This window comes from Ailuropoda melanoleuca, chromosome 4 (genome assembly GCF_002007445.2).
Source record: "Ailuropoda melanoleuca isolate Jingjing chromosome 4, ASM200744v2, whole genome shotgun sequence".
NCBI lineage: Eukaryota > Metazoa > Chordata > Mammalia > Carnivora > Ursidae > Ailuropoda > Ailuropoda melanoleuca.
Window position 1 is genome coordinate 37,110,646 of NC_048221.1, and position 12,037 is coordinate 37,122,682.

The 12,037-nt window shown below is 41.5% G+C and overlaps 1 protein-coding gene across 7 annotated transcripts in view; it reads right to left on the bottom strand.

Moving 5' to 3' along the window:
- The window catches only part of FOXP1 (forkhead box P1), a 407,883-nt gene that overhangs the window by 158,491 nt on the left and 237,355 nt on the right, over positions 1-12,037 (bottom strand). For 3 of the 7 annotated variants that reach the window (XM_011218963.3, XM_011218964.3, XM_011218962.3), the window contains exon 1: positions 5,633-5,833. The exons of the other annotated variants lie outside the window; for them this stretch is intronic. In XM_011218963.3, the coding sequence (XP_011217265.1) occupies positions 5,633-5,818 (186 nt within the window). In that variant the 5' untranslated portion in view covers positions 5,819-5,833. Of the gene's footprint in view, positions 1-5,632; positions 5,834-12,037 lie in introns of those variants that run through there. 7 annotated transcript variants of the gene reach the window in all.

Consider the following 12,037-nt stretch of genomic DNA (forward strand, 5'->3'; position numbering starts at 1 on the left):
ATAACTGTATTCTTAAAATGGCTGTGGTTCCTGGTTAATGGGGATGAGGAAGATAATAATAAAAGTTGTTATTTTTTGACTATTTATTACCAGACAGGTACTGAAGAGTACACACACATTATCTCATTTAATTCTCACAATTCTTCAAGGGATTATTACTCCCAGTTAAGGGACGCCTGGGTGGTTTCAGTCAGTTAGGCATCTAACTCTTGATTTCGGCTCAGGTCATGATCTCAGGATCGTGGGATCGAGCCCCACTTTGGGTTCTGTGCTCAGTGGGGAGTCTGCTTGAGAATTCTCTCTCCTGTCCCTGACCCTCCCCCCCCCGTTCATGTTCTCTCTCTTTCTCTAAAAAAATAAGTCTTTAAAAAATCAATTATTACACCCAGTTAACACATACAGAAACACAGGAACAGAGAGGTTAATTACAAGCAGTAGGAGTGAAGTGTGCACAGAAAGTTCTTAGCACAGTATCTGTACATGATAACTACTTATTAAATATAACGCATCACTACAATACATTACCCCATACCTATGAAAACATATTCTGTGGGAAGCAAACATTCCCATTTCCCAGTAATCTCAAACCAGTCATTGTCCTCCTTACAGAGACAATGAGAAAACCACAGCATCCTCTGTTGAACCAAAAGGAATCTAAGGCAGACACCGCTCGTCGTACCAAAAGCAAGCTGAGGCCAATAGGGATCTGAGATTTGCCCATGGTCACACAGATGACTTGTAGCCAAGAGTCCTGGCTCCTTCTGCTGGCAAAGGCACTTGAGCAAGCCTGGCTCTTTCTGACCCTCACCAAACCCTAACCAAGCCTTGCCTTGACTCTTGGAACAATACGGCAGGCATGGCTGCCTGGAGGCCAAACAGTGAGCTAGCCGGAGATGATGGTACTCACGCCGCTCCTGTTGGTGAACAAGAAGACGATCGCTAACACTGAATGCCAACTGTGGATCTGGCTTGCTTCTAAAGTGCTTTACATAAACAGAACGTTTACATAATATGCCAAAGGTCACACAGTTTGGATTAGAATCCCTTCACTGTACTTCAGGAATGACACAACCCAAAATGGCCACTAATCCACAGATCCATGGATTTGGAATTCTTCCGTTCGCAGAGAACTACAACTACTTGCTAAACAGAACGGATCTTTAAGGGGAAAAAAAATTTAGAAATGCTTGGAAGAATTGAAGCCACAAAGGTAATCTTATAGGAAACTTCCTGATGATTTTATTTTATATAAATATAAATATATATGCATATGCTACAGATAGGGAATAGGGCAAAAGAAAAATAGGTTTGATTGCTCTGGTCAAGGAATTAAGAACACTTCCTTCAAAAGGAGATGAAAAACAAAACTTGGTTCATCAGATGGGCAGTTGTGTTCACTGAGTTGTGCTCATAGTGTGACAATGATTTTTGGAACTTCCAGTAACCCCAGTTTAGCATAAGGTGGAACTTGAGTCCTCACGTATGAAGAAATAGGGATTCTTTGGGAACTTGGGGGAATTACTGACCTTGAGAGAATCACAACAATTCCAAAGAAAAAGAAATTAGCTTTCAGAAATATTAATGCATTTACCCAGAAGCAGCTGGAGTGGTGGCAGAGCTAACACCCATCATTCTATCTGGATGTGAACCCATTCTACCTGATTTGAACCCCAGCTCCACCACCTGCTAGCTGTGTGACCTTGGGTAAGTTACTTAACCTCTCTGTGCCTCGGTTCCTTCATCTGTAAGAATGGGAGGAGGTAACAGTTCCTACATCATAATCAATACATGTAAAGTACACAGGCTAGGGTCTGACATTCAGTAAGTGATTCTTCAGTGGCTTCTAAAAGCACTTCGCACACAATCACTGATTATGAAAGTGATAAGCTCCTGGTAGAAGATATGGAGGATGCCTACATTAATTAGGAAAAGAAAAAATAAAGTGTCCTATCATCACCTACATACTGGTACCACTATCAGCATTTGGGAGTATGCTTAAGGGAAGTAATTTCCTTAAGCAAAACTGGAATCATATTATTGATGGTCTTTTGAAAATTAGTTTTTAAAATTAAAAACACATTTTTTAAGAGAGAGTTTTCAAATCTAATTTCTATACTCAGGTTCAAATAAACAGTACCGGGGACCAAAAAACCTAAATACTACCACCCTACTCTAGAGACTTCTGAAAAAGCTTTCAACAAAAGACTTTAGACAGCAAATGGCACATGACTAATTTTTTTCACTGGCTTAGTAACCACAGCAGGGAGGCTTAAGACGCACCAGAACTGAAGAATCACATAGTAACATCTAGAGTTACCAGAATGTTTCAATTCTTTTGCCCCCAAAGCACCCAACGACAGAGTAACTTCTGACTCAACTTTGCACAGCCAATAAGCACTGTCTGTCTCTTTGCAGAGAACAAATGAACTTGATTTTTGTGGAAGTTAAATTGCCAACATCATATTGAGTTAATGTGAAATAAAACAAAAATCAAAAATCCCAGCCCATGCTGTATCTTAACAACAACAACATCCTAACTTCGACCCTAAATAGATGAAAATGAAGCTTCAATACACTTCCCTGGCTCCTCCCTCCCCACCATCAACACCATACGCTCGCTATATTTTCCAGTCCATTTTCTTCATGGTAAAACACTTTCTCATGAGACTGCCTGTGGTCAGGCTGAGTATGGCACTGGAAAAATGCTTCTCATGGCATCCAGATCATACCCATTCCAGGTCTAGCCTGACCATTAAGTACAGACACAGCCGGAAACTGTAAACTCTTTTAACAACAGGACATTTTCCCACCTCAAAAGTGGGATAATCTTTGCAGCCTACCTATGTCCCAAGGGTGTTCTGAGTATTAACAAGTTAGCATTAGTCAGGCACTTTGATTTCACAGACAAAGGGCTCTGTACAAGTACAAAGTATGATTATCCAACCCAACCGCCTTTTGGAGAGTCACCCAAGATGACAACAGAGGAGGGAGAGAGGCTTCTGTTTCCATCGCTACCCTCTCCGGAGCAAAGCCACCTCCCAGGGACATACATGCTGGGCCAGACCGGTGGGGGCTGTGCTGTGTTTGACTGTCCGCTGCACTGTTCCCTTATATAGTCAATGAAGAGGGAATCCCTCTGTGCGCACGTTTCCAATCCACATTCCAAAACAGTATAGGCAAGGAAGCAGATTTTCAACTGTGACTTATAGGGCTTGATATGACAGGGCCAGGCACTGTGCTAGGATCATACCCATCACTTTTTCAGGATGTGTCAGGATGTGGATGAAAGAGGAAGCCTCCGTAGAAAATCATACTCGAAGTTATTAAAAAGGTGCTGGTGGGCACACATACGTCAGCGAGAGCTTAAGTACAGAGAACATCTACGTACAGTTAGGCAAACCCCACCTGAGAATTAAAACGACAATGATATTTTGGGCGGGCTTGCTTTAAAAACCTACACTTAATATAGATTTGGGCCTTTCCCTCTGTCTCTGGAGGCCTCGATCTGAGATAACAATCCCAAAGATCATTACATGCATTACATAATACTGAAGTCTGGAAGGTGTTTTTGAAGGACAATGAGGCACACGTCGTTATCCGGCGTTATAGCATCTGCCTGGCACCTTTAAGAGAAAAGCAGAAGTTGGCCTCGAATACATTACGCTGCACACTGGTCACAGAAACTCCAGTATATTTTCCTTTAACTCAACTGTTCATGTTAAGATCTAAAGTGAGAACAGAGCCTTCCGCAGAACTGCTAGGGTTACTGATCTGTCCATACACACACACACACACACACACACACACACACACACGCACACGCAGGCGCTTTGAAGAAGTGGAGCTACTGAGGCAGGCATAATGAAGCGGAGCATCTAGAAAAGCCTAACTGCTGAACAACTAATCCTGGGAAATCCGGCACCGTAAATCCATACACCACAATAGATTAATTCTCAGTAAAAAGCCTGGCAAATTCTCAGAAGCCAAAAAGTCTCCTGAGTCTCAAGGGTTAACTCACTCACTTGCCTTTAAAAAAAAAAAAGACACATATAATTTCCTTTTATCATAAAACAATGCATTTATTATTTTCTGTATATCTGTTAAAGGGCATGGCTTTCTGAGTGGAAAACAAAACAGAACTTGGTCACATGTTTATTTGCTTCAGCTACTCCCTTCCCCTTCTGATAAATAATCAAACATGCCATCCAGAAAAAACAAAACCAGCGAGCTGGGAAATTTGATGGTCATCAAATAGACTGAGATACCAAGAAAAGCAGCCCACTGTTCCCACACTGAGTTTTCGGCCCCCACACCTACACTAACATCTGAGTAAATACCTCCAGTCACTCTTTCCATTTTCCCTGCAATTACTCCTACTGTTAAACAAATTGTCCTTAAGGCAGTCGCAAACATAATTTTTTTTTCCTGCAAAGTAGAACAACTTCTGAACATTAAAAAAGCCAGCATAGCAATAGTAACACACGCACACTTATTTATTTAATTTATTTAGGTATTTCTTCCATGAGAGGTTCAGACAGCTACAGAGCTTCTTTCTTTCTCTATTCCAACAGATGCTGTTTTAGACAATAAAATTTAAGGATATTTAGTCTGGGGACTAACAAACAAGGTTCAGAGCAATAACAATTCCCTTAAGATCAAAAGAGCTAATTTTCCATTTCCTGTCTATTCCCTGACCAGTACATAGTTAAAAAAAAAAATTAGCACCTGGCTTACCAATTATAGTGAAGTTGGGGGTCAGCGTTGGGGGAGGGGTGCAGAGGGAGGTGGGGGGAGGCACAAGGGGCAAGGACATTAGACAGGAAAAGGTGGAACCCTTGAAAAAAATGTCAAACCATGTGTTAAGAAACTCATTTCACCAGAAAGGACTCAGAGAGCAATCCCATCCACTCTTCGACACAGAGCAAAGCAGCAGCCCAGGTCCAAGGGCTTTCCCTGCCATACTAATTACCCACAATGAGAATTTTGAAAAGAGCTTTCCAACATCAAAGTTAACAACCATCTCGGAAAGTGAGGCGGGCTTTCTCTTTCCTTTTGCAGCCCACTCCGTTCAAACAATAGTAATATGAATGAGATAATGACCGTGCTTGTTTCAGCAGTCTGACTTTTATTGGCATGAAATTGGTACAAATATTATCAAGACCGATTCACAAGTGATGACGGTGTCATGATGCAAACATCAGAGGACAATTCTGCAGAGGCAGAATTACAAAAGCCACCATCCCTGCACCCTCTCGCCACTTGTGATAACAGGAAGAAAAAGAAGGCAACAAAAAACAAAGTCACAAATAAGCCGAGAGGGCTTGAAACTACATTCAAGCTTATACAACTGTCCTGACGACACTCGGCTGCTTACTTAGCTGATTATATCCCAAGACCCATTTGAAAGCAAGAGTGAATTAACAAGGACTTAGAACCAACCGGTCTTCTCAAATCTCTAAAAAGAAAACCGCCTTTGATGGAGAGAGGAGGGAGGTGGGGGGGGGAGAAAGCAGTAAACAAGTTGGATCATCTCATTTTGCCCTCCAGAGAATGTCTGCGCAGGAGCAGATCCCTAGTTTAAAAGTTTAACCCCGCAAAAATGTTCCTTTTTTTTTTTTCTCTGGACACTTACAGAGAAAATGAAGAGTTTGACGGAGTGAGCTCGCACTGTCTGCCTTTGGATTTCCGTCTTCTTGCTGTAGATGGGTTCTGGCTGTTTCTGTGAAGCGGGGGTTGCCGAGTGGTAAAAAAGATGTTTGAATAAACAGGAAGTGCTGTGCGGCTGAAGCACACTCGAGGAGAAAACACACTGGAACATTGCCCTTTGTAGGCAACCTCAGGGACGCTTGCCTCCACAGTAGCTGCTGGGCTCTCACTAAATGACAAAGAAACCACAAGAATTCCTCAAGTAATTCTTCACTTTCAAAGTTGAAAGATCAGTTGGAACTTGCAGGTAATTTTCAAAGTTGCATTTAGCCCTTGAAGAAATCTATTAATGCTACACATATCTAAATCACTCCAGGTCCGCAAGCAGCAACACAGCATCAGAACCGTGCCCTGGCCAGACCGAGCCCTAGCCAAACAGCTCATTCTCGCAGACAAATACACACCGACAGGGTTTCAGTAAACCTGCTCTTGAGATATTTTTGTGGTGACATTTACATAGGCAGGATGCTTTTCAAAAAAAAAAAAAAAACAGGGAAGAAAGAAAGAAAATCCAGATTCTGCAGACTTTAGAGAAATTTGTCACATGTATTTTTAAAGAACATATCGTCCTGCATTCCCGGGATATGCCCTTGATCTTGCTTTTGCTGCTTTTCCTTTACATTTTCCTTCTCTGCAATCAACCAAACTACCTGTTTATCTCCAGATGCCTAGCTTGTCTACTCAAACACTCCTTAACCCGCCCCAAACTAATTATCAAAGTCCTGTCTTCCGTCACCCGAGTAACTTGACAGATACTGTAAAGAAAAGTAAACTGCTAAAGGCAGAACAAGTCAGCTTGAAAAATAAGATGAGGAGCTGAACAGCCATATTCAATAAAAAAAAGAAAAAGAAAAAGAAACGGGGAAGGGGAGGAGGAAGAAAAGGATTCCTTCTGAAAATGTATTGCTGTTGCAGCAATGTTCTTCTGCCACGGAAGCAACTGATTTGTTATTTAGCATGGAATGCTGGACTGTCTGTCATCCAGGTGCTAATACTCGGCTAAAATAACTCATTGGGAACTGTCAGTGGGATGTTTACATAGGCCCCAATCTTTTCTTCACGGAAGGAAATTTTTTACTGGAATTCATCTTCTTTTGATCTCACATTCAAAGCAACGGCAGCTTGATAGACATTCAAGTCTGAAAGCAAATCCAGACGCTGAAGATAAACCGCCAGAATATGACAGGCAGAAGCATCTAAAGCTTATAAAAATGAAGAGAACAGCATGTCGCCTGAGTATTACAATAGCAGAAATCAAGAGACATATTAGGTGGAACTGATCAGCCACAAAAACAGTTCAAAAGGCAGATCATAGAAACAGAGGACTAGGCTAGGAGGAAAAAAAAAAAAGGGAAAGATCTGGTTTACTGCCTCACCTCCCTTCTGAGCTGCACAGCGCATCCACGCCTGCCTCTCCACTTTTAGGAGGGGTGGAGTATCCAATTCAAATGTTCCTGTCTAACTCGGCTGGTCCAGTTACAGACGCTGTAAATGGTTTCCTAGCAATCTACTTCCAAAAGGCAGGGGGGGAAAGCAGACCCTTACCTTGCTCAGGGTCCGGCATGCTGCATTTTATTAGCACCCCCTGCATCTGCTCTGCAATTCAGTTTCAAAAGACACACAGCCTGGGCGCCATGCAAGTGGGCGGTCAGGAAGAGCATCTCTCCACAGAAGGGCTCTAAGTAGTTTGAGATGGGGCTAGAGAGCTCTAAGGGACTCTGGTTCCCTGACATGGCTAGTTACCAAATGAGCACAAACGCTCTAGCCTCAGTCACAAAAATAGATAGATGCATTCAGTCCTACAGACAGAGAAGAGCTCAACACCTAGCAGCTTTGAAGCCCACTAGAACGATTCCATAAAGGAATTCTCAAAAGATCTTTCTTTTAAATTTTTTTTTCTTTAAAAAAATAAGCCTCTTATTCTAATCAAAGTCAGTACATATAAAGAAAAGGTAACTCTCCCAGCAATTCCAGCCTCAGAGCTGTTAGCAAACCCGGCACGAATGGGCAACATTAAGTTAAAGGGAAATAGAATTGGACATCTTAACTTAGCCTGCGGTTCCTCCTCATTCTGCACATCCTTCCGGGACTACAGAGCCAGCTCTTCTGCAGCACCCTAGGATTTTTAAAAAATGCCCCTCCCCCCTTTTGCATAATAAATCAACAGTACAATGTAGATTTAAAAAATGTACTAACCTATTTAAAAATATGTAATCAGTTTAAGGGCTCGCCTCATGCAAACAAGATCCCTGCGTAACTTAGTTACACACGTAAAAAAACACAAACAAGCAAACAAAACAAAAACCCTGCTGGATTCTAAGACTGTTCTTCAAAGTTACCTTCTCTCCTGCCTACACAGCTGATTTGCTGAAGCTGATTACTGATCTCTGAACTGCCCTAGTTCTAGGTCTTACAGTCGCTACTATTCCTCCCTAACCTAAAAAGAAAAAAAAAAGTTACTTTTAAAACTTACTTCAAAAATCTCCTAAGTATCCCATGTTGCCGTAGTTATTACGTTTACCCAAAACAGGGAGGTCTACCATGAAAAAAAGAGAATGCTAATTCCATTCCCTTACACATTCTAAGACACAGTCCTCCTATACAAAGAATGCTGTCACTACCACCATGGGGCAAGGAGGAACCCTCCATTTCTCAGGGCCACTGAAGGTCTTTTTAAAAAACCTGCCATGTATAAAGACCTTCATTAGTATAATTAAATGACTGTTGAGGCTTCTTTTTTATATAAACAACTTTTGATATGTCATTTAAAAACCTCATAATAATATCATTAAAGAGCTCCCATTTTTAAAAGAGAAATTGTCTGCTCAGGGCCATGGAATAGTAGCCGTGCTCCAGGCCGCTTCCTCTCCCTTTCAGACTTCTGGACTTGAATGTCACCATAGACCTTGAATCCTTGAATGTGAAATGGCTTCACGCTAATTGCTCTAATTGCTTGAAGATGTGCAGGCAGGTGAAACCTGATCCCCGTGGCCATTGTAGAGACCAAGAACAACACTGGAATGTTTACACAGTGGTTTGATTTTAATAGACAGAAGGGCTGAGTTTAAGACAGCAAAAACACAGCTAATAGGTGACCCCTTAATGTAGTCCTCCTTAAAAAAAAAAAAGACACACAACAAAATACAATTTCATGTTCTAAAAGGCGATGTCCTAAATGCCAAGGTTATTTGCTTGACTCTCGCAGTGAGTACATGTTACGTTGCACCTGACATTTACACCCGAAACTCTACCCCGAATACATTTTTTTACCTTAAAACAAAAAGGCACTTTATATGTCAGTCACCTTACAAACAGATTATGACTGTATGGTATTTCCAAGTAAGTGCACTCATTTAAATTTTAAATTGAATATTTTTCACTACTGCAATACTCCCTGTCCCTTAAAGGGGAAGCCTTGTATCTCCTTGTCTATTCCTTTGCTGCTTCTGCTCCTCCACGCCACCACTTACGGAATTCCTGACCCTTGTAGATTCCTTGACTGCAGTTAAAGTTGAACCCAGGCCCTTTCACGTTGGTGCTTAAGACAAACATGCATCCTTTTGGTGCCTTTTTTCCTTTGTTACCGTGTGGGACTGGCTGACATAGTTATTCAATGACAGTGGCCATTCTCCCTGGATATTTTAATGAATTGAGATGGATACAGAGGTTTGACAATGACTCCCCAGAGCCCCCTCTTAACAGAACACAAATGTAACCAATGCTGGACAGGAAATATACTACAGCAAGACCAAGATAAAAATACAACAGCACCTACAAGGTGTCATTAACAAAAGGAAACCAACAAGGGTTAGGGGCAGGCTTAGACAGGTGTTGATATATATATATGTGTGTGTGTGTGTGTATGTGTATATATATCTTTATATATATGTGTGTATATATATGTATGTGTGTATACACGCGCACACACACACACACACACACACATATATCAAGAATCTGAACATATAGGGATATTTCCTACACAGTCAAGTAAACACTGCTAAGGAGAAAACAGGAATTAAACATTTACGACAGAAAAAAAATACCACGAAACAATGAAATTATTTTATGGTTAAGCTAGGCAATTAAAAGCAATAGCTGCACTTGCCAATGAGAACAGAGAAGCAGGTAGCATCCCAGACAGCCGGGAGCACCGTCAAATGGCGGCTCCGCTAAGTTCGGCTGTGTATTAACTTCAGAGGGTAAAACACAACGTGCAGAAGAAAAGGGGCCAAAAAAGTCCCTTTAAAGCTATGAAACGCTCTTAGTTACATAAGGTGAGTCATAAATATAGGAGCTTGCAGTGCCTGGACTATTTGTCCCCAAACACGGAAAGACAAAACAATTTAACAAACGTAACTGAACAGAACACCCTTCCCAATCACAGCCACCTCATGGGCTTTTAGGGACAATCATACCTTGTTCTACAAGTTAGAATCCCCTATGAAGAAGTAATGCCTCCCACTCCCAGAAAGGAGGGGGGTGGGGAACGAGTGTCCATTTATCCACATAAAGATGAAGTATAAACTAGTCCAAGCCAGGGAGAGGCACACCAAGGGAAAAGTAAACAGGCCCCCACCCCCCCACCCCCCAAATAGTTCCCCTTTGAAAGCTCTATGCAGTGAGTGCCTGGTACCAAGGGCTGCCCTATTTGTTGGAGGGGTCAGCAAAGCTATGCTAAACTGACAGGTTCAGTTTACGGCAGGCCAGAACTTTGTTTGGATATACTGGCCTTGCTCACCGCCAGCTTAACAGCAGATGGCTAGAAAACTTTCATTATGCTGCACAGGACTGAACTGCAAACAATCCAGAAAACTGTGAAAAGTTTAACTCCCTCTAAACCAATGAGCCAAACCAGGGCCTGCCCAAGAGCCAGGGAGCCAGGGGACCGTGGAAGAGATGGGTAATGGGTAAGACAAATCCGCACTTGCCAAAGGCCCAAGTCAACTCAACGTGCCATCCAGATCCCAGAAGAGCAGTGACCCTCCTTGGTCTTGATTTTAACTGTTTAAAGGCCAGACCTTATAAGGAGTTGTACTGACTGCGCCTTCTTTTTGATTTTCCCAAAATACACTGTCAGACTTCCCCTCCCGTTGTAGAAAGAAAATCTGCCTCCAGACAATTCTCAAGCTCCCTTCCTGTCTTGCCTCCCTCTGGAAATTGGGAGGACAAGACCCAACAGTCTCACTCTAACACCTAGATTTAAATATGATTTATCCAAATCTGTATATAATTTAAATATTCATTAAATCGATTCAATCACATGAACCCTAATATCTCCTAATGCTCCGAGACAGATTATAAATGCACCTTCAAAGGTTTAATTCAATTGGCAATCTGAGAGGTCTTATCACTAGAAATGTGTTATTTTCATATTATTCAAGAAATGAACAAATGTGCTTTCCACAAATGTATTTTAGAAGCTACCCTTTCCTGTTATTGAAAGAAAATTGTGTTTATTACTCCTTTAGCATAGTGTAAACTCATAAACGTCAACAGAGAGTACAAGGAAAGCTGTCAACTAAATATTGTTTCCTTCATGAGCTGTTCTTCCAAGTCAATTACGCCTTTCAACTTCTGGGGCATTGTATGATAAACTGGCAGTAAAAATCATTCACATTAATATACCATGGTGCCTTGCCTGCAAAAGGTAATTAAAGAAGTAAATGACTCATAAGAATAGACATATTAGCTGCAAAATGAAAGGCAACTGAGCTGCCACATAAAAATATGTACCATTAAGATACTGCATTTTCATATTCCTGTAATCAGCTTCAGTAGACTAATGCTTATTTAATCCAGTTCTGTGCTAAGTCCATCAACAACTGTTTTTTGCTGTTTTCTCCTTGACTGAACATTATGAGAGCAGGTTTGGAATAAATACTGCAATGAGATTTTTGCATACTCAATTGAAGAACAGGTTTTTACATTTTAAAATCTATTTTTTTTCTTTCTCTGAGAAATACAACATAAAAAAATACCGGTGGGGGAAATATATATATATATTGCTAGCTAGACACATCTCTTTAAATGGCAGAACATTTAGGGAAAAATATTTGTTTCCATGTTCACCTGTTCTGACCTGTACCACTGAGGATCTGCACAGGGGGGAAGGGAGCCATGCCTCCCCCTGCCAGATCTCCGCTACCTTTATAAAGCGCTCCCTTTTGTTAATAATGTCTTCCATTAGCATTTATCCTGTGGCAGGGATGGAAGGAGAAAGCGAGGAGGAGGAAGGAGTTGACAGGTGTGGCAGGAGAGGACCATAGCCTTGCCTTGTGGCTCCTGAGTTCTTATTCTTCCAGAGAGTGGATCTGAGCGAACAGAACCT